This window comes from Ixodes scapularis, unplaced genomic scaffold (assembly GCF_016920785.2).
Source record: "Ixodes scapularis isolate PalLabHiFi unplaced genomic scaffold, ASM1692078v2 PGA_scaffold12__126_contigs__length_90152505, whole genome shotgun sequence".
Classification (NCBI taxonomy): Eukaryota; Metazoa; Arthropoda; class Arachnida; order Ixodida; family Ixodidae; genus Ixodes; species Ixodes scapularis.
The window spans coordinates 15,989,957-16,012,974 of record NW_024609838.1 but is presented as its reverse complement, the minus strand read 5'-3'; the positions used below and the strand labels follow the sequence as shown (position 1 = coordinate 16,012,974).

The 23,018-nt window shown below is 47.4% G+C and overlaps 1 protein-coding gene across 1 annotated transcript in view; it reads right to left on the bottom strand.

Annotated features, from left to right (window-relative positions):
- Positions 1 to 335: 335 nt before the first annotated feature.
- Positions 336 to 23,018, bottom strand: part of LOC8035023 (tyrosine-protein phosphatase Lar) — a 74,576-nt gene continuing 51,893 nt past the window's right edge. The window contains exons 21-33 of the mRNA XM_029983600.4: positions 22,522 to 22,721; positions 21,271 to 21,508; positions 19,400 to 19,705; positions 18,472 to 18,585; positions 17,175 to 17,329; positions 13,670 to 13,955; positions 11,972 to 12,065; positions 11,809 to 11,885; positions 10,299 to 10,433; positions 9,625 to 9,750; positions 9,059 to 9,213; positions 6,023 to 6,158; positions 336 to 3,933 (exon numbers count right to left, since the gene is read on the bottom strand). Coding sequence (XP_029839460.2) covers positions 3,865 to 3,933; positions 6,023 to 6,158; positions 9,059 to 9,213; positions 9,625 to 9,750; positions 10,299 to 10,433; positions 11,809 to 11,885; positions 11,972 to 12,065; positions 13,670 to 13,955; positions 17,175 to 17,329; positions 18,472 to 18,585; positions 19,400 to 19,705; positions 21,271 to 21,508; positions 22,522 to 22,721 — 2,091 coding nt within the window. The 3' untranslated portion in view covers positions 336 to 3,864. The remainder of the gene's footprint in view (positions 3,934 to 6,022; positions 6,159 to 9,058; positions 9,214 to 9,624; positions 9,751 to 10,298; positions 10,434 to 11,808; positions 11,886 to 11,971; positions 12,066 to 13,669; positions 13,956 to 17,174; positions 17,330 to 18,471; positions 18,586 to 19,399; positions 19,706 to 21,270; positions 21,509 to 22,521; positions 22,722 to 23,018) is intronic.

Genomic DNA, 23,018 nt, shown 5'->3' with positions numbered 1-23,018 from the left:
ATGTACAATGAGATTTTTTCTATGACTATTGAGACATTGTGCTCGTTTCCAGTCTATGGTAAACTGTCAGTACGTTCGTTTTATATACATTTTTACAACATCAGGTGTGTGGCCAAAGTAGTCTTATCAGCAAATGAAAGCTACAGTTGGCAAAACGGTGAGCTTACAAAAAGCAAGAGGTTCCTTTTCTAGCAAATCTCCGGGGTGTTGCTAGGACAGTCGGCTGCTTGCAACGTGAAACACCACTGCTGTTTGTTTGTTACTGCTGTCTTTGTCCCAAAATAGCAAAAGATCGCCTTTGCCCCCTCCGCTCCCAGGGAACCAGCCAAAAGACATCATCTTTGGACATCTTTATTGAGTACACTGTCTTACAAACGGTAGGAAGCCAGATGGGGGCGGCGGCACAAGGAACACGCACGGTTACTTTGGAGCAGCTGCACCCTTTCACAAAAACAACAGACCAATCTTTGCCCGAGGGGGTAAGGCGGGCCACGGGACACACTCCGCCACTCACCAGTGCCAACACCACCCCAAAGACAAGGCCTGCACATGATGTCATCATTAGTGGACCAGCCATAAGCGTTGAACACGCCGAAACACAATAAGAGTCGCTGCAAAGCGGCAGATGCCGACGCATTATGGCGTCATGCTTGTTTCAAGATGCCGCAAGACGCAAGCTAGGTGGCACTGCATATATTCACTAGTGATTACGTTTTGAAGCATGGTGTAAGGCACAAAAAACACCGAACACAAGGAAGACACACACACAGGCGCCTGTCTGTGTAACCCCTGGCCAAGCGCATGCGTGGACGTGAGGAAGGGGACAAGATATGTATTTCTTTCTTTTCTGCACTTTTCAAATATAGTGAGTAGCACCTGTGTGCGTGTCTTCTTTGTTGTGTCCGATGTTTTTAGCGCCTTATGCCATGCTTCATAACGTTCACCAACTAGCCCAACTACAAGTTTTTCTATAGTGCCGACGTTTGGGCAGGAGAAGCGCTGGCCTTGCCTTTTAGGCGGTATTGGCAGTACACACTGTGGTATAGGCTCTGCTTGCAGAGCCGGAGTATTGCGTTTCCTTTCAGCGCCAACTCCGTGTAGGCGGAGAAGCGGTCACGTGCGCCAAGCTGGATCCAACTTTCATGCGGGAAAGCGACCTTCCAGGCGCCGAGTTATGGGCGGAACGTGCTTCTCGCTTTGTATTTGCAAAATATGTACCCTACACTAAAATTGGACGAACAGGAAGGTCATAGAGAGAAACAGGGGAAAAATGACGAGACGACGGCGCACGCGTGGCAAGTCGCCACACTTTTTGCTCCGCACGCCGCCTCACAGTCACGCCATCCGCGCACCCGGTTCTCCCGCAGAAGCGATGGTCACTTCCCGCAGTGCAGCCTTGGATCCAACATGGCCACCGTGGGAGCACCATTGTAATACTCTGCTCCGCAAGTGGAGCATACACAGTTACTCTACGCCAACCACTCAAATAGAGAGGGGAAGCAAAAAGAATGAGTAGATGCCATAAACAGTTGTAAATAGTCTTTTGATCTTAAAATGATACACCATACAAACAAAAAAAAAAGAGGACTCACACACAGACAGAGGACGAAGCCTAGGGAAGGAACTTTTTCAAATTGCTGACCACTTTCGTTTGATTTGTTTCCAAGTGGCAATGAGAAGAGAAAAAAAACAAAGCGGCTGGGAACGGTTTGCATTCGCGAGTCTTATTGAAAGCCGAAAGCGCGCTTGCCGCAGGTGGCTCAGACACGAGGTGTTATAGCACACGAGTTGCACGAGCACAATGAGACTCTAAAAATCTTACGTCACAACCTCATGAAGTCAGGCTGGGTTCGGGCTGTGGTTTAATTTTTTCTTTCTTTTCGACTCGCCCAATCACAGGTTGAGCTGCTCGAAAATCCTGCCGTCGAAACAGCTGCTGCAGAGTACTACACACGGTGATATGTCCCTAGAGAGTAGACAGTGCAACGTGCCCTGTGTGTTGGGCACTTGTCCTTGATTATGTATCTCTCCCGTTTCGTTGGCGCTCTACGGGTAACTGCTTCGCTCGAGTCCCGCAGAAATAACCGAAAACGTGGCGGGTTGCACACTCGACCTTTCACGACCTCCACGAAAAATGTTGCTCAAGTATTTACAGGGGATGTGCAGAGCTATACGTAAACAAACCCAAGTCTAGCGAAAAATATTGAAATAATGATAAAATAGTAGGCGGAGCTCACGTTGTACGCTATCGTGTGTATATATGTACGAAACAGACTTCCAATGCTGCCCAAACATCGCTTGTAAAAATATCTACCTGGTAAGTTATAAAGGGCTCTCTGTTAATATAACAGAAGTACAAATCAGCCTCAAAGGACGCACACGAAGACGCCTCCGTCGCAACGCCACCCTGAAAACGTGCCGTTCTTCGAAAACCATACACACATGACGCACACGGCGGGAAACCACACGCAACCCACGTAAACGCAGTCTTCAAAAACGAGGGAGGGGAACGAAACCCAAGGCGTGAACTCTGCACCGTAACCCATTTGTACGCTGCTCACGTTTCTGTCAAAAAAGAGAAAAGAACGGATTTCTATGCCAGCCACTTTTTGTCGGAAAAACGGCGGCAGACATCGTATATTCGGCTTCAAGCACACGCACATTTGAGACGGGCAGGACTGCTGCCAGAATTAAAAACGGTGACCTAGATTGCGAGCGCGAGCTTGCGCTCTTTCCTTTGCAGACAAGACGGCCTCTTTTCCCTACCCTCAAGTTAGGGACCGAGCGAGAAGTCCTTCCGTCGTACCCTCGGAGATACGCCGTCGTTCGTTCGCCGTCGTCGCTATATACAAAAAGGCGCCGTCTCTCCCAACACAATATAAATAACATGATGCTACGATGCACGTATGATACAATGAAAGATGAAGGTAAAAAACCTATGGAGTGAAGGCGGGAAGTCGGATCCCCGTCCCTTGCTGCCTCCCACGACAATCCAAAGAACACACCGACTAAAACGCAAACGACACAGAAAAGTCTGGCGTCGTGGGAAAAGGATACAAAAAGAGAAAACGCTACGCCCACCCCCGCCGGAGCCCTACGTCAAGTCCTTCTGCACGGTGCGTATTGCCTCTGCGATGACGTCAAAGTCGAAGGGTAGAAACCGAACCGAACGTGCTCCAAACTCGGGGGTTCCTGCATTCCTGTTTCGAGTTGGTCCTGCTTATTAATTCTCGGAGCCACGCTAGGCCTCAAGAGGCGTCGTTGTACGCCGGTCTTTTTTTCTCTTCAACTTGAGCACGACGACCTGGGAGCACGTCTCGTCTGCGCGCGACGTGCCAACAGAGCACGTCTTGCATGCGCACGATGCGCTGGTAGAGTCTCGGCGGTCGTTCTCGGGAGGTCCGGCGTCCCACGAAAATGCAGATAAGGGTAACCTGAGTGACTACGGGAGGAGCCGGGCCTCCTGCTCCCAGCAAGTTTCCGCTCCGACGCTCCGACCGCTTTCAAAAAGCGCCGAAACGAATAGAGAGACGGCTGCGCTCGGAAAACGTTTCTACTTACGTCGGCCTGGAGGCCCCGACTCAGCAATCTTCGTTCGGCGCTAAACGCCGTACGACGTCTCCTCGAACTGCAGAGCGAGAACCATACCTTTCGTTACACGATGCGAGCTTCTTGTTATAGCTACCTCCGAGTTGTAGGGACCTCGTTATGGTGCGACTCCATTCATTTTTTTTTTCTGATCCGGTGTCAAAAAAGAAGAACTGATAATGCGCAATCGGCTCCACAGAGAAAGCAACGGGCACTCGTCACGTCGATGGAGGTGAGAGGCGTGGAGTTTGGACCTTGGCCCAAGGGGGTGGGGACTCAGTTTGCATAGTGGTCGAAGCTGCTCATGTACTCCAGCGCTGCCCGGTAACAGAACTGGTACTGGTCCTGAACAGAGACAGACAGAACAAAGGGTATGAGTGACAAGCATTTTCCTAACCATTTCTGCCATGCTTGGCTAGTTGAAGCATGCATTATTTGTAGTGTTTATATGTCTGCAAGAACATCTTGTACAAATCGTAAATATGACCCAAAATCTGTGCCTTCGTTGTTAGGTTGTGACTAAGGTTAAATATATACACTTTTTCTCAACATTTTTGACATTAGTTTTATATGCATAGTTCCCTGTTTGTGTTGTGGAGTGTACAGCTGTTGTCATCATTTTTGTTTGTATTATACCGGGCCTTTCTTCTAAAGATGCTATTCTCCTTGCCTCGTTTCAGTTTTGCCAGCACTGCCATCTTTGTAGGAGGTGGGAACTCTCTAAAGCTGCAGCACTGTAGCTTTCTTTCCAGCCCTTCCCACTCCACTGTGGTGGTAAACAAAATTTAATTCACCTCAATTCACCACAAAGAAATTGCCCCAAGAAATAACACAGGTGTCTGTCATCACCCTTTATGCATTTCAGTATAACAGCGCAAATCTTAGGCACCCGTTTCCGGCTTGAGCGGCGTCGCTGTCGGCGTAACCATGTGTTGCATATTGAGACGTTTCCCATAATGACGTCACACGTGACAAAGGTCGCTCTCGTGAAGGTCACGACGAAGGTCACGACCTTTGCAAGGCCTTCACGAGTGACGTCACGAGGGCCACTAGGGTCCCGAGTGATGCCAGGAGGCTCTCGAGTGACGTCATGAGGGAGGAGGAAGGAAGGGAGAGGAGGAAGGGAGGAGAATGAGAGGAAAAGGAGCAGAGGGGGAGGGGCATACCCTCCTCTCTGCACCTTCCCCTTTTCCTCAAGAGCTGCGCTCTAATTCGGCATTACACGAAATTGTAAACGTCTTCATTTTTCTTCTTGGCAAGCGTAAGAAAAGAAAAAAAGGAATGCCAGCTTCCACAATTTCTAAGCACACTGCATCTACAAGGGCTCGCTTGCTACTCAAGAAGGGAAGAACCGTCAAGGATGGTTCCGACATTTCCGCTCGAGTTTGATCCCCTCCGTTACACCGCTTGCGACTCCTTACGATGATATGACACACTGAAGCCAAATATCCGGTACCCCTGGCTCACTTATGGTCCGCATATATTTCTGAATTTTCTAAATTAAGCAACAATCTTTTACCATGAGCTTCGAATAATTTTGACAATCTTATAAGCAACTATTTCTCACGGATGTTGCATAAATTTGATCTTGCGGATACCACAGAACCTGCAATCTAGTTCAGGACAGAGGTGTCCCAAGTTCTACTTGCCCACAGGTGCCCCCCACATTTCAACTCTGCGCAATGCGTCGTACTGGAACGCGACGAGTTGTAACACAGTCGGTCGTAATGTAACGCACATGTCCGAGCCTGCCTTTAAAATTACGCCTAAAATGTTATCGAGAGGCTATCGCTATAAAACGCCTCTCCAACTGGTCTGTTTACGGTGTCCCAAAAAAGCTCACTCGATTTTGTCACACAACTTCAGCGCTCTATTGCCAGGACCGGGACATTCAATGGCATGACACTCTGACTTTTGCGACGTCATTCACTGCCCCTTCGGGACCACTTTTGGTGTGTAAGTGGAACGGGACACTAAAAACACCACTTGGTGACATGTTTGAGGCTACTAAAATTGATTTTGAAGATTCGACTAGCTGCGCTTTTGCGAGCGACAAGCGGGTTCGTTTTTAGTCAAGGAACGCTGGCGCAGCACCCCTGTGACGTCACGTTGCAGCGGAGCTGCAGTCGATCGGTTGCATTGCATACCGCAGCACCACGGTGACGTCACGTCATGGCCGCACAGCTGACATTCAGTGTTGCCATAATTCTAGCAGATGGTTTCGGCTTTGCCGTAGACGCCCGAAACCAAACTTTGAGCCGCAATATTTATATAACTACACGCAATATCGAAAAAGAAAATTATACCTCAAAATTCAGGGATACCGCCTGAGCTTAAAACAGTCGTAACCCCAAATAAAAAAACATGAACTGCAGTTGCCCTTTAAGGATTGCAACATGCTAGGACCGCAATGTGCAAGGACGTGAAAACGCACCTCTGTCTGGACCATTCCGGGACGCTGGGTGCGAAGTGTCCGCACCGTCTGGAACATGTCCATGACGCCTTCGCACTGCAGTCTCTCCAAGACGATGCTCAGCGAGATGAACATGCCGGTGCGTCCGACTCCGGCACTGAAACGAGAGGGAAGGCCATTGGCACATACCACCTGGAACACCGTAGCGCACACCACCGTCCAACAGGCACGGAAGCATATTAGCAGGTGATGAGCGATTTGAAGACTACCGAATATGCGGTGCAATTGTCGCACTTAGAAAGGGTCACCCGAGCAAAATCGAAGCATTTCTAGTTTAACTTAAAAAGACAAGAATTTCACATTAGGAGCACTTGGCACAATTTCTCATTCAATTTTAGGTCAATCATTCACTGGATGTGTGCTCTCTATCAATGTTAGCAGACTGTTTGAACAAAATAATTTCTTTTTAAAACATGTGATCAAAATTGTGCAAGTCAAGTAACAGAACTAAAACTGCAGTTTTTGTTTTGGGCTGGTATAGCCTGGCTCACCTTGGATTACATCTGAATGAAAAATTTTGCTACAAAAACACAATCAAGTTCTTATGAAAGCATGATAGCAGTGACAACAATACTTTAGGGAAGCACAAACAGCAGCGACAACAGTACTTTAAAGGGCAACTCCGGCCAAAACTCAAAATGAAATAAATTACTGGTATCGCTGTAGTGACACAAAATACGACCCCAGCCAAAATATTACGTCCGTGGGACGCCGCATTCTCAACTAATGCCGATCATAAAAATGCAACCCGCCACGAGCCGCTGCTCCTTAGCGGGTGGCCAGCGGGTTGCCGATCGCTAAAGCAACACTGGGCCGTGACGTCAGTATCGTTCTCTTTTTTTCCTCCGGTCCGGGCGTTGCGCGGAGTGCGCTTCTTTGAACCGCTACCACCGCTACCTCGGCTTGTGATTGGCGTGTTTAGCCGTTGGTTTTATCTGTAGCCCGTGTAGCTTCGATATAGCCTTTTGTTTATTTGCTAGCGAGGACTCCAAGACTCTTTTTAGCGAGCAACTCAGTGCGCCTAAGACTGCCCAGCTGTTCCTCGAAAGATGCCGAGTGCAACTTGTAGCGCTTTGGGCTGCTCAAACAACCTGCCACGCAACACAAAGGTGCTTTTTCACAAGTTTCCAACACACCGGAAATTGTAGAAGGTGTTGGTGAACGCTGTTTGACGAGTGGACTTTGGACTTCGGCTTTTACGTGCCCGAGGAAAAAAAACGAAAAAAACAGACGCGTACAGCCCAGCACACGTGTGTTCGGGCACCGTTGCTCGCGCCGGAGAGCCTCAAAGCTTTGTGTCCTGGGAGTGACCCGCGGCACGAAAGCGAGAGGGGCCCCCAGTACTGTACGTCACTGGCAGCGTGGCGTAGAGCAACGCCGCTCCATCCACGAAGCCCCGAGGACAATTGAGGCCTAGCGACGAGTACAGAAGACCGCACCCACGGCGGCGGCCGCCGAGTACGGCACCGTAAGAGTTCACAGGTTTTCCAGTCGCTAGCTTTTGGGCACATGCACCAACTCTTTCTAAATATGCTGGATAACTACATACCTGCCAACCAGTGGGCTTTCAAATTCGTAAAAGTTCAGCAGCTGCAGTGGGGGGGGGTTACGCGAAATGATGTGCAGCTTAATGTCAGCCTGGCCAACGTGCGAAACGCTTGCATCACATGTACACGAGCTACAGAATCCAAACTTTGCTTGCTTCTTGGGCGGCATGAAGCATGGAAATTTCGCCGTGTAGGACTTCAGGAACACCTGAAAGTACTTCTTTTGAGGTTTGGAGTTCGGCATTGCGCCGACGAAGCCACAGTGACCAGAAGAATGCTACAGTTACACGTGCAACAAACACAGACGCCATACTTCTCGCCTCGAAACTGGCCGAAGCAACGAGGCCCAACAACGTCTGAACATGCCGAACCAACGTGCACCCGTGCACCGCCGAACACACAAACAAAGGCTTTGAGCTTTGGATTGGTTTTCGATCCGTGGCCACCGGATAGACGGATAGTAAAAACCACGACGCTGCTGTGGACGGTACCTATCGTCCTCTTCTGGCGGTGCAAGATACCGCCAACAACTGAGTTACAAAAAATAAAAAAATAAACAAAATTTTAAAAATATATATTTTTCGTAAGATTTGAAGCAAAATTCGTAAAATCGTAAAATTAGTCCCAATTCGTACATTTTACGAAACATTCGGAAGAGTTGGCAGGTATGCAACTACCACGTATATGGAATTAAAACAAAATCAGCTTACCTCCTATCTTTAGACGGCTAGCGCAACAGAGGTAGGTGCCGTTCGGCCTGCATACTCGTTGAACGAGAACGATCCTGACGTCACGTTCACGTAGCGGCTCATTTCCAGTGTTGCCGGGGCCTCGAGCAGCTAGTTTCAGTTTTGTTGGCCACGCTAAACAAAACCTTGAGGCGTCGATATCTTTAAAACTACGCACAATAACGAGAAAAAAAATTATACCTTGCTATTCAGGGAAGTTGACTGCACTAAAAACAGTCATAATCCCAAAGTCGAAAGTATGGACCGGAGTTGCCCTTTAAGCCTGTTCACACACTTGTATCTGCTTACGACCCAGTTCTTTTGATCTCTCATGACGAGAGAAAACAATGCTGCCGCCATCTATGAGGTCTACCCAGAATTATACATTTCACTAGAGCGAGGGTTTTGCGGAATTCGTGAGATCAAATGCATGTATTGTCTACGAGAAACGGTCGTACACAATAACAGTGTCGGAAGTTTTTACAGCGAAGAAAGAGAGGAGGATAAGCCAAAAAAGTAGGAAATGTACGGAAGTGCCGAGTCTTCCACAGCTTCCCGACAGATGGAGCCGGTGCGCTTCCTCGTCGTAAGAAATCCCGAGAGGTTTTAAGGCACACGGTCGTAAGCTGCCCCAAGCGTGTGAACCAGCCTTTGGACGTGGGAAATACGGGTGCCACGGCGGTCGGCGAAAAGCCAACTCGAATTCAATAGAGTTCAAGGACCTGCAGTGGACCGTGATGGGGCCCTCCTGGCCAAACTGCTCCTTGGTCTTGTGGACCTGGGCGATGAACTCCAGGTAGCCCTCGGCCGTCTTGGGAACGCCCTGTTCCGGCCAGTCCGTGAAGTGGAACTGCCGGATGGTCCGAGACTGGCCGTCCTGCACGGGCCACAAAGACACGTCTTGGCACGCTTTCGTCACTCCCAGGCAACTTCCACTTGGTAGCATTTGCTCAAAAATTTCTACGCCTGATAAAATCGGTTAGCGACTATCATAGAAATTAGGAAAGAAAAACCTTCCATGCTATGAGTATGACACAGATGATCAAACTTGGACCCGAGAATCATTCTGACCAATTTTCACCGTTTGATATATTGCATTTTCGATCGCAACATCACATTTATTCGCAGACCTTGATACAAAGATCCGTCAAAGGCCTATAAAGAGACGTGTGTCAACACATAGACACACACTCACTATTTTCGCCTCAAACAAAAATAGCGAATCAGAAAAAAACATAACAGACGTCAAACGACTTACACTGGCGACACGTGCGAACGAGGGCATTACCTTGGCATCTGTGACTTTGAACTCTCTGAGGATGTACTGGGGCATGTTGTACTCTGTGATGGGGTCCACTACGTAGTACAGGTAGCGCTGAGAGTGCTCGGAGGGCCAGTACTGGTGGCACTTCTCCTGTGAAACACAGAGTGGAGAAGGCTTTAAAACCGGAGGTACCCAAAGAATAGCAGCTCAAACTTGGGAGCCACGCGATTCTCGTTTTCAGGTACAACCCGAATTCACTCGAAATTTTCGCCTTTAATGACCAGACTAATGCCCTTATGTCCCAAAAACCGTAAATTCACTCTCTCATGTCCATCTTTTTAACTGCTCAAAATATGCACTTTGGTGTAACTACATACTATCACAGCAAGAGAATTTCGATGACCGTGATGACGTGATTACGAAGAAATGAAGAAAAAGAATAGAGCGAAACACAAAAATGAAAAGATGAGTCGTCGTTCCCTTTTTGTGTTTTGCTTTAATTCTCATTATTAACGTGACAAGAACTTTACACGTGAAAATAAAGTGCCGATAGGATTTCCCAACTACAATGTTTTGATGGTCTCGAAAAGGTTGTAGATGAGAAAAGTTTGGTTTTTCGCTAAAAATGTCCCAACCTTTAGCGGTGAAACATCCCACAGCATGTTAACGATGCTTTGAGAGTAGGAGGGGGTACTGACCCTGCCCATCTCCTTGAGCTTGGTTAGCATGACCACAATGTTGGAGTTGTGCTCCCACACCATCCTCCAAAAGTCTTCCGTGGTTTCGGCCATGGGGCCCTGGGTGGCTATGTAGGCGTTGCGGTACCGGTAACCCTGGAACAAGAGCGCATCACAAAACCCGTCACCTATGTTTCAAAACACACAAAAGAAAAGCTGCCGGGGCAGGCAATCTACAAACGGTCAGTCAGAGATGTCAGTTTATTTACTCTTCATACCACGCTGTAGCAAAGTTTGCTATTTTGTTGACGATTTCTCCGCTCTCATGCCGATAATGTCCACAATGTTAAAAAAAAAGAAGAAAAAGATTGAATAGGACAAAAAAGAAAAAAAGAAAAAGCCATATCACAGAATCTAATTTAATTTCATTTATTTTTCCTTAACCCTTTCACCATCTTGTTTTTCTTCTGGGGGGGGGGGGGATTTCTTACCCTCAACTGCTTAATTGCTGTCCTAAAAATTATATTTTGTTGCCTTCAAATGAAATTTATGCCAAAAACAAAATGGAAGCAAAATTTAAAAATATTCGCCGCTGCCATTCATTGGCAGAGCCGCAAACTAAGCAATGAGCAAGCCTGGTTCGTCAATAACTGTTGGGTGTGTGAAATGGGGAAAGTGGACGAGCTACACTTTCTGAACGGTTCAGGGACGGCTCCACGTTGACGAGCTAGGCTCGTCCAAAATAATTAAGGGGTTAAATTACATAAGGGGTGGGATATGAGTGAAGATAATACAATAATTTGAAACATACAATACAAAGAAAGACAAAAATAGAAACAGTAGTAACAAAAACTGCATACAAAGACAATCTAATAGGACAGTGGTGGTTAGCAGAGGTGTGAAGTGACTGACTGGCGGAAAATGGATCGGTCCGAAATAAGTTCTATTCACTCGGGGAGGGAGCTCCGGATCGTTAAAGCCAGTGGAAAAAAATGAGCTATTAAAGGCTAGTGTTCTGCCTGTTATACATTTTTTACACTTAAACTTTACATCTTTTGTACATTTCACTAAAAACGGGCTTGCTGCGCACAAAAGTTTACTGCTTAGGTTGCCGCACCAAACAGACACTCTCCACCATAATATTAGTTTTAATGACGATTCATTTCTAGAAAGAAAAATTAGAAAAACCGACGGGCACTTGTTTGTGCTAATAGTGTCCCGCCGTTTCTGCTGTTTATTTTTGTTGCTTTTCAGCTGAAACTGAACAAAAATTGTGAGTAAGGGTATAGAGCAATATGCTTGATTTTAAATTTTTTGTAAGTAATTTAAATGAACAAATACACTATTATATGGATGTTTTAATGTCATTCTACAGCCTATCTGATGTCCGAGTCCTCTAGCACAAATTAAATAGTACAAACAACAAATACGCTTAGATAGAACCACGCGAAACAAAAACGTGAAGCAGGCAGCTTACGGGCAAAGCACGTGTCACCCAGGTGTGAACACCAAACACGTCATAGCTACTCACGTCGATGAAGCTGGCGTTGATGTAATCCGAGCCGTCTACGCCGCGGATCGGTTGAAGACACACTCTAGTTGCTTCATCTGCGCAAAGACACAACTCGGTATAGAAAAGCAAGAGAGCCTCTAGAGAGATCTATAGAGTAAAAGGAAAGGTCCAGCTCACTCACAGGGTAGGATGTTCATGAGCCGGTTCTTGAACTTGTTCACCGGCAGGTTCGCACTGACAAACTTGTTGGACTGCGTCTTCATGTTCGCCAGTTTCTGCGCAACGACGACGTCAACCAAATGCCTGGTTTAGGTTGAGTGTCACTACCTACCTGGGCAACACTGTGGACCTATATATGCCTATTCAATAAAAGTTCTTCCCCAAAAACAATTTATACAGGACGCAAAGTGCAAGCAGGAAAATCTAAAGCTCGAGGTGAAGGGGGGTAGACTAGAACCACCAAATGAGCTACGCTCGAAAATAAAGACACTTCGACCACGTTGGTGCTCAAAATCGCCGCTGCCGGTTGTCCGAAGCTTTGTCTGAAACCCCGAAAAATGCTTTTCCGCCCTCCATGAATGGTAAAACAGTCAGCGAGAGAGCAAAACTATGTTGACGACACCATACCATAGCTCAGGAAAGTTGCTTTTTCGAAACATAACGGTCGCCGATTGTGTTTGCTCTACGCTAATCACCAAAATGATAGGGCCCACAAGAAGAGTTCAGGAACGGACTGCCGATATTGTACCTCATTGAGTGGCTCCTTGGTTGACTCGAGCCAAGTGTTGGAAATAAAAGCTGCAAACGACCAATCGAAGTGTGCTGCGACTGACGGCGGTGGCGGCTGCTTTGTGAAAAGGCACGTTGAAGCAGATGCGGCTTCAGCCAGTGTGCTGTACAATGTCTGGAATGGATTCTACGCTTTTTAATTGATGTAAAAGATGCCTATGAGGAGATGTGTGCTTTGGTGGAACAAGTGCGAGAAATGTTGCACGCATTGAAGAACGACAAAGACGCTTTTTCTATTTGGCTGAAACACTCTTTTACAACGGGGACACCTGTGACCGCACCTGCAGTGGAAGGAGCAAAAGTAGCATGTATGCAAGTTGTTCTGTAAAGGCACTTTGCGCCTCTACAGAACAGCTCGCATACATACTTTAGGCGGCGGTAGTGGGGAGACAAGGGAGCGTTTCCGCACAGCGCGACCACATGGGTATTTTGCAGCAGCTACTGCCAAAGGGGTTAAGGAGAGGGGGGGGGGGCTTGACATCTGAGAAACGACAGGGGGAGGGAGAGCAGTACCTCTGCTGTTGAGTGGCGTTGTGCGTTCATACGTGAGCATTTCTTGCCGGGAAGGGGCACTAACCGCTACCGTCGTAAAGAAGTGTGTAGAGGAAAGAGAGAAGAGCAAAACCGAAAAGAAAAGTTCAGAAAGAAAGAGAACCAAAGAAGAGGAACAGGAAGCCTGGGGAAGGCGGAGAAAGAGAAGAGTGGAAACATAAATGGAAGCCCAAAAGAAAGCGACAGGTATAACATTGCGAAGGAGGGCAGTAACCATTCCACATACCCAGGCATTTGTTGCATTCTTTGTACACCTAAGTGCATCATACATGCATCTGTCTGCTGCACACGCGTACGTGTCTATACCCCGTTTCGTCATACGATAAACCGCAGCAGACGCCACGAGTGATCCCGGTCAATCCGGTGCCGCGAACGTGCACGTAGCTATGCGCCTCGCACCGTCTGCACCCCTCTCGAAGGTCGCGCGACCCTCTCAGAGCGACGGATTGGCCGCGGCGTCCGCCGCATTTCATAGCAAGTTGAAACGGGGTATAGTGGTAAGTGTGGACTACACAAGACTGAGTGAGAGAGAACTTGCCTTGAACTCCATTTCCATGCCCGTGCAGGCCTCACCCGGCAGGGTCTGGAGCAGGGACTGGACGTGCGCCGCCAGACTGCGGGCGGGTACCTCTGTGTGCCCCGCCAGCACCGCTTCCAGCACCGCGTCATGGATGAACAGGTACTGGTCCTCCGTCTGCACCATGTAGTTGCGCTGGGCACGCAGGCAGGTCACGTGGCCGTAGATGTCCACCGTGCCCTCGTGACGCAGCCGCTCCAGCATCGAGTCAATCACCACAAAGCAGCCCGTGCGCCCCACGCCGGCGCTGCATTTGGCGTCACGCAAGGGCGTGCATTCAGCGTCACCAACCTCTCTTTCTCGAGTGAATGCGGCAATGCCGACTTGTCGGCTCTTGCCCACCGTCCTTCGGCACGGAGCCCCGGTTCCCGCCGTCTAAAAACGGTACGTCGTTTTAATTTTCGCCCGATAGAAAGGTAAAAGGTCAAAGTTTACTTAGGCACATTTCGGCTTTCGCGCGGCTCTTTTGACACGTCCGACAAGTGAGCCTCGAATGCCCTTCGATGAAGACTGATGGTGCGCTACGCCGAAGTACCTGCAGGCAGCTCCGAAGTTTCCTAAAATCGGGAATGCTACGAAGCTTTCCTCGAATCGGATCTCATCTCTCTATTGCACTCGATCAGCATGTAAGATGAAGAGAGAAACTGCTCCCCTCCTTTTCCCACGTGTCAAGTTTGAGGTGCCGCAAAGCTACAATTAAACGGGAACTGCGAGGCCCCTACACTTGGGCACAAAGCTTCGAAGTCCACCGCGCGCATTTGCAATGTCAATGGGACCCTGCTCGGTAGCATGCCATGCTAATAAGCTCCTATAAAAGGTAAAACAAATGTTAGTACAGTATAGACCACTTACAACGTAACCGCTTATAGTGCAGGACCAGGTATAACGCAACTTTTTTAAACCACCGGTTCGCTTCCCATAGAACTCCATGTAATTACATACCGCTTGAAATGCAGGCGCGCGAAGGGAAATACCGGTTATAGTGCGGTTTCTGAAACAGCCCACCAACCGGGCCGACCGACCAGCGCAGCGAGCACGCTTCCCTGTGCGACACTAGATAACGGTGCTAGCCTGGCTACCGCAAGAGGCACTCGCAGGGCAAGAAGGTTGCTCGAAGAAGCGGGGAGAAGCGAAGAAAGAGGCTTCAGTTGCCATAACGACGGAGGGACGCACGCACGTGTCGTTCACGTGCGTGTGTCCCTCCGCTGCGTTGGAAAACAACAGCCGCAACGACAGACCAATCGCAGGTCTAGGAGAAGTGTTCGCGCGCGTTGCATGCCGGTTGCGGGCTGGCTGCTTCTATCGGCAAACATGGCATCGGTTGTAATCGTCGACGTAGACGTTGTGATGGAAGCTCATCGTTCCGCGTAAAAGCGCTATCCTTGACTGTGAATTTTCATTGTGTGAGCGAATAACCCAGCACATACTTGAAGGGAAGATCCACCTACTCGTGCGGCGATGTCGTGGCGGCACTCGCAAGACGGCAGAACATCCGTGTCGTCGTGTTTGTTTACTTCGACTACAGTGGTGATTTCAAAGCATTTGTGTTTTCGAACATCGCTCGGATTTCTTATTTGGAGCATTTCACGCCTGTGCTCAAATTGAAGGTATTACTGGTGCGTATAAAGGATGCGAATTTTCACGCGTTTTTATCACCAAAAAAAAGTTATTAGGGTTAGCAATCCTGAACGCTTGCAACGTCGGGTCCGTATCACTTGAGTGAATGACATTTTAGCGAGCAGCGATATTTGAGCGAACTAACGTTTTAGCGAATAACGGGGGCGCGCGTTAACCCATCCGCCCTGCTGCGCTTACGCCTCTTCGCTGGCGACAGTCTGCAGCGGCTCATTACAAAAACGTGAACCCATTTGGCCCACCCGAAAATGCCGCTTCGCGGCGTCCGACTCTTCGCTAAAGTGTCATTTGGTGAAACGTGGGCGTTCGCTAAAACGTTGTTCGATCAAGTGAGTGCCTCCCCGCAACGTCCGTCCGCAACCCGCGACGCCGTTAAAAAGCTGCGCCAGGCGAAAGTTGCTCATTTCTTTCAAAATGTGTGACACACTTGAGAGAGAAGTGTACTAGTCTGCTGAAATAAAGACTTTCCTCAAACTAAGCTTTATTTTTCATCTAACATAAAATAAATTCTTTTACAAAGGTAAGTTGTCTCATGGCATGTATTTTGGCCTAAAAAACTGATGTTTTGGTTATTGCGCGGTACCGCTTATAGTGCGGATTTTCTCGACTCCCGCGACATACGTTATACAGTATAGACCACTTACAACGTAACCGCTTATAGTGCAGGACTGGGTATAACGCGGCTTTTTTAAACCACCGGTTCGCCTCCCATAGAACTCCATGTAATTACACACCGCTTAAAATGCAGGTGCGCGAAGGGAAATACTGGTTATAGTGCGATTTTCGGAACAGCCCGGCGACCGCGCCGACTGACCGACGTAGAGAGCACGCTTCCCTGTGCGACACTAGATAACGGCGCGAGCCGCAAACGGCACTCGCAGGGCAAGGAGGTTGCTCGAAGAAGCGGGAAGAAGCGAAGAGAGAGGCTTCAGTTGCCATAGCGACGGAGGGACGCACGCACGTGTCGTTCACGTGCGTGCGTCCCTCCGCTGCGTTGGAAAACAACCGCAACGACAGACCAATCGCAGGTCAAGGAGAAGTGTTCGCGTGCGTTGCATGCCGGTCGCGGGCTGGCTGCTTCTATCCGCGAACATGGCGTCGGTTTTGATCGTCGACGTAGACGGCCGTTGAAACTCATCGTTCCACGTAAAAACGCTATCCTTGACTGTGAATTTGCGTTGTGTGTGTCGCTATGATAACCCAGCACGTACTAGAAGGGAAGATCCACCTACTTGTGCGGCGATGTTGTGGCAGCACTCTCAAGACGGCAGAAACGCCCGTGTCGTCGTGTTTGTTTACTTCGACTACAGTGGTGCTTTCTAAACATTTGTGTTTTCGACCATCGCCCGGATTTCTTATTTGGAGCATTTCGTGCCTGTGCTCAAGTTGAAGGTATTACTGGCGCGTACTGTATAAAGGATGCGAATTTTCACGCGTTTTCATTGCCGGAGAAAAGTGATTAGAGTTAGCAATCCTGAACGCTCGCTACGTCCGTCCGCAACCTGCGACGCCGTTAAAAGGCTGCGCCAGGCAAAAGTCGCTCATATCTTTCAAAATGTGTGACACACTTGAGAGAGAAGTGTACTAGTCTGAAGAAATAAAGACTTTCCTCAAACTAAAGCTTTATTTTTCATGTAACATAAAATAAATTCTTTTACAAAGGTAAGTTGTCTGATGGCACGCATTTTGGCCTGAAAAATTAATGTTTTGGTTATAATGCAGTACCGCTTATAGTGCGGATTTTCGCGACTCCCGTGACATACGTTATATGCGGTCTACACTGTATGCGGTCTATACTGTAGCATTGAAAACGGCGAAGGGCGGTCGTTACCTGCAGTGGACGATCATAGGCCCCGCTTCGGGTGGGTTCATGGTGCGGACCCGCCGCAGGAACATGAGGAACGGCGTCGGGTGGTCCGGAACGCCGTGGTCCGGCCACGCCGTGAACTGGAACTGACGGACCTCCCGGCGTTCCAAATAACCGGACTACAAAAAAAAAAAAAAAAAAAAAAAAAGAAATTGTTTATACCACTCTGAAAATGATGGCACAATACGACCCCTCTACAATCTAGGCCAAAGTAATTTTATAAACAGTCCTTATTGTGCAAGCACCTTTACCACGTCGATATTCCAGATAAGTAGGGAAGTGCAAATAGCAATCTTTCAGTATGAAGCGAATAGTTTGTGGGCTGTTGATACAACTGTAGTCCACACAGTTGTAGTTAAGGGAACAAGAAAAAGAAAAAAAAAAGAACGAACACGACAAGGTTCTATAGCGTGATCAATCACCAGCTCGCCTGCACAATTTCTCTCATTTCAATACAACCATGTCTCATTAATATGGACACATCCATTGCCCCGAAAAATGGCCCATAAAGTGAATCTTCCATGGTACAATCGACTCTCATTAATTCAAACTCTCTTAGTTCAAATTTGCAGATAATTCAAACTTACATGCAGGTCCCATCCTATGCGTCTCTATGGGAGGAAACTCCCGGTAATTCAAACTTTGCTTTATTCAAACAAATTTTCAATCCCCCTCAAGTTTGAATTAACGAGATTCGACTTTGGTGAATCAAGACCAGGATCACAAATAATCAACAAGAAAGGTGGTCACAAAAGACACAATTTATTTAAGGAAAACAAATGCAGAGACTAATTTGCACTGACGTGTTAGCTATTAGAAAGACAATCTGCAATAGATTCGAGAGAGTAGACTCGTTGCTCCTATGGTTAGTTACTTGTGTTGCAGCCTTAATTGATGAACTCATTTTGAGCATGTACTGTATGCTGTTTTCATTCCTTTGTTTCTAGTCTGAAATAATGTATGCTTTGCAACATTTCAAACTTAGAAATACTTAGAAAAGATTCATATTCGATTCGAACTTCAAATCGAATATGGCATTATTCACTTCAATATTCGAAAGTTTGGAATATTCGTACAACCATATCAATAAGTGAAACACGGTAGGTAACTCGACCGAAGTAGGTTAATAAACCAAATGTTTCTTGCGAAAATACCTTTACTGCATTGGCATTCCTGACAAACAAGTCAATCAATTGTCAAGACAGAAACAACCTTGGGAGGTCTACCAAGGTAGGGAGAGAGCACAGATTGTGCTGCCTACCCTCTTGAGGCTGAAAGTCCGGATGCAGTAGGTCGCCAGCTCTTGGACGTCTTCGAGGGTGACCTCCATCAGGCCGTAGGTCTCCGATCCTCTCGAAGGCCAGTACTGGTCACACTGCACGAGCGAGTCAACCGGTCAGTCTTCGGTGCTTCGTGGGCTCGAAAGGAGGCCTAATGTATCGTCCATTCACTGCTTCCTTACAATTGTTGCGAATAAATTTTCCCAATAAAAAAGTTATAAAAAAACATTGTTATAATAGTAGAGCAACCTTTTATTAAGTTACCAATTGCTTGTTGTGCATGGCCACCTGACGGACCATATACAAAGCCCCACTGAGCAACGCGGGCAGCCATAATTTTTTCAGGCACCGCTTCCTGCGCAGGGCGCGACTGGACTCGAGGTAGCGCCGAATGGCGACGCAACATTCATGTGCAACACGCACTTAAGGCTGGTTCACACACGCGACTGCTTACGAATGAGTGCACCACAATCTTTTATGGTATCTTACGACTGGCACCATCTATGATGTGACCCTGGAACTGCATCTCCCCTAAAGCGAAAGTTTTGGGGTATTGGTCAAAAGACTTTCGAGCCAACAGTGAAAAAACGATGCGCACAAAAACAAAAAATATGCGGAAATTACGAGTGTTCAGCGGTCACTCGACAGATGGCGCCAGCGTAACGCATTCAGTTGTAAGCAGACGCAAGTGCGTGAATGGGCCTTTAGAGTCTGTAACCGAAATGTGGTGAGCCCGGATAATTGACGCAGCAGCTACTAGGCCAGTGCACACTTTTATAAACACCGTCTAGGTGGCGTAAGCTGCCGCCCGATTCAAAGGGTTTGGTCGCGTGCATCCGTCTATCCATCTGGCCCATTACGGTAGATGCGACGGGCACGTGCGAGGCGAACAAGAGAGGGGAAGGCCACCTTGACGCGGGTGCGCTCCTCCAGCTTGGTCATCATGACCAGGGTGACGCTGTGCTGTTCCCAAGTCATGCGCCAGAAGTCCCCGCACGTCTCCGGCAGGGGCCCCTGGGTGGCGATGTAGGCGTTGCGCCGCCGGTACCCGTCGCAGTAGTTGGCGTTGATGTAGTCCGAGCCGGGCATGCCCTCCAGGGTCTGGAGCACCACCCGGCTGTGGTCGTACGCTATGACGTTGGCGTACCGGTTCTTGGGCTTGTTCACTTCTAGGTTCGAGTTCTCCCAGGTGAACTGCTGTCCCGGATCGATAGACTGTGCAGAAACAAGCACAACGCTCATTCCTTTACTGATTTCACCCTTATTAGCGTATGAATGTGAAAAAAATATGTCATATACAATTTCAATAGAAAACATTCATAGCAAACATACAAAATGAGAAAAAAAAGAAATGTAAAAAAACGCCTCTAAACATGTCCACGAGGAACACGGTTATATAGACAGTTTATGCACACATACGGGAATGAATAAGATTCTCCAGAACATCTTAACATCAATGTAAGTAATCACTTGGGAAAACAATAAGGCCAATGATTCAGGAAACAGGTTGTTTAAGCTTACAGCTTCATAAGAACTGCTTAAGAGAAGCCCTTTGGAATTTTCATGCTGCACTTTATGAAACCAAATGAGAAATACAGGCTATACACAGGTTGTGCTGCACTTCAAAGTATAGGTTTTTACTCCTAAATTAACCGAAGCATATGTAAAGCTGACATACAAGTAGCATTTTTAACTTCAAGTTAGGGGGAAACATGGGCCTAAATTTTTAATTTTTTTTTTTTTTAATTCATTTTTTAATTTTGAGGTTTTCAGTATTAGAAACTAATTATACACCCTTACACCAAATTTGATAACCATACGCCAAATAGTTACGTTGATATAAAATATTTTCAACACATTGTGAAGCAGTAACAAAGTAAAGGAGCTCAAAGTTTGAATGCATTTTTTTCAGTTCCACTTTTTGCTGCAAATTTCATACGAAGGAACCTTTTGTTCGAAGGTGAAAGTATTCTGATACCACAATCAAGATGTTTCTGAACTAAAATTTACTCAGGAATTGGGCTATCTACTTTATTTTGTTTAAGTTGAAGTCCTCAGTGATAAAAAACTAAGTTTTCAAAAATTGACAGAGGACATATATGCATCTCATAGTTTGAGGTAATAACTCTTCCTAAAATATTTACATTTAAGTTATTAAAACTAGATAGCCCGAGGTCCCATATCCCCCCCTTTGTATTCAAGCAGTCAAAATGATGCTTAATAGCTTGATTTGCATATCATAGATTTCTTAATGAAAAGTAACACATCATCTTATGCAGGTATGTAAATTTTTCCTAGAGAGCTGAAAGTTTGCACAGTACACCTACATCTGAAGCTAAATATCCCCTGCAAATTTGATTCCAATCACTTCAGTAGTTCAAAAGTTTGACCTCTCGCCAGTGTCCCACATAGATACTGTCCACAGAATAATGAAAGTGTTCCCGAAATTAATCTGAACGTCAAACATCTTTCGGGGGATGGTCTCTTAACTCTACATCGATTCTTTTAAGTCGGAAACAATTTCATACACTTTTTACGTTCGAGGATTCACAGCCTGTCACATGCTCTATGCACTCTAAACCAGGTTGCTTCATTCATTTCATACCCAATTTCACTGCTTTTCCAGGTCACTTTTTACAATTCAATATTCTTGTCATAGCATCGGAATATCTCAATTTCGGTTAAGCCCACTAGGCAAAGGCAACAAACACTATCCGGAACAACACCGGGAAATAAAGAGACACGAACGAATGCAAAGGAACACACAAGCATGCACCCACCTCATACTCCTGAGAGAAGCGCAGGTTGTCGTTGGCCTTGAGAGCATCCACGTGGACCACAAGCTGCCCGACCGGAATCGGGGGATGCCCGACCATGGCGGGCGTCTGGTAGTTGAGCCGGCGCATCTCCACGGGGTCCGTGCCGGGCTGGCCACCCTGGGTGGCCGTGAGGTCGCCCGAGTTCATCAGGAGCTTCATGGTGGTCTCCCCCGCCGGCGTCTTTGACTGCCGACGTCTCCTGCGGGGAGTGGCAAAACGTACCGATTTAATGATGGCCGTTCGAACGATGAGTGGAGTTGGTGCCACCTAGAAGACAAGGACCGCGACTTTTTCCCTGAACGTCGTCACGAGTGGATCCACGCGGCGTCTCACAACGAGTGCGGTGTTAGAACGCGGCGAAGCTGAGACGGGTACATCAGCCTTTTTGCAGCGTTTCTGGTCAAGAGTGTTTGTTGCTTGGGCGGTTTAGAGATACACCAACGACGTCGTCGTACGCCGGCTTCGTCCTCTAAGTGGCGTCGGTAAAGGTCTTTTGAGGGGACGTACTTTCCTGGCACGCCGAATTAGTAACTGAAATTTCAATTTGATACCGTAACCACTGCGCTGCAAACACGACACTGCACGACATACAACTGCTGCAAACACGACACTGGCGCTTCTTCAAATTTTGCTCAGACAATATACTGGGGAACACAAACTTGAATCACCTAAGTTGGTGCCACGGATAAGACCCTTCAATCCCTCATGTTTGATGACAGCACAACATTTATCAAAAAGGAAAACAAAAACCCGGCAATGGCTTGTTTGTGCTGTATAGCTCACTCTGTACACTTTTGACTTGGTGCCAAAAACAATTTTTCATGAAAACCACTTTTTTTTCGGTCGTAAATGTATTTATAAAAGGAAAGCGCAGTCAAGGAAGACAGGCACTTGCAAAGAAAAGTCACATGTCTTGTGCATTTAGTCGTGACCCACGTTAGCATGCCTAGGGAAATCGGCAGCCAAATAGACAAAATTAAATGAAAGCACTGCGTCGCATTGTTGTCAAAAGGTAACAAAGACAGACACTCAAAGATCTTTTGAAGATGCTACATATATAGAACTCTAAAACTAACACTAAAAAGAACAGGAACGTTCCAGTAGAGATAGACAAATACAAAAGATGATGTGTCCGTCTCTATGTTTCCTTAACAACATGTTCGTTTCGCACGGCCTCCTTTCGTGACTAGGATAGTCGAGGAGGGCCCCCACCTTTTCATGAGGATGAAAAAGAGCGTGAGGAAGAGGGCCATGAAGACGATGAGCAGCAGGGGCCCCACGATCCAGCCCACATCCGCCCGGGAGCGCTCAATTTGCGACACGTTGGGCACATCGTCCGGGGAGCGCAGTCGCACCTGGGGCAGCATCTCCAGGCTCATCTCGTCCGAGAAGGGGCTCGTCGTGAACAGGTTCTGCAACAAAGCCATCACGTCGCTTGTCCAAGATTGCGCAAATATACGAATTTTCGAATAGAGGTTTCAAATAATAGGCTATTCGATATTTGCTCCCCCCCCAAGATGAACTGCAGTATTCATATTTTTCTCCCCATTGAATGTGCTTCTTACCGAGCACTGGTGCGACGCAGAGAAGCAACACTACAAAGAGTTCGCCTTCCACGGGCGTCTCCTCTCCACGGCGCACGGCACCTTGGTAATAAGCACGCTCATGGGCATAACTTACCGCGAGATCAACAGTTTGAAAAGAACAAG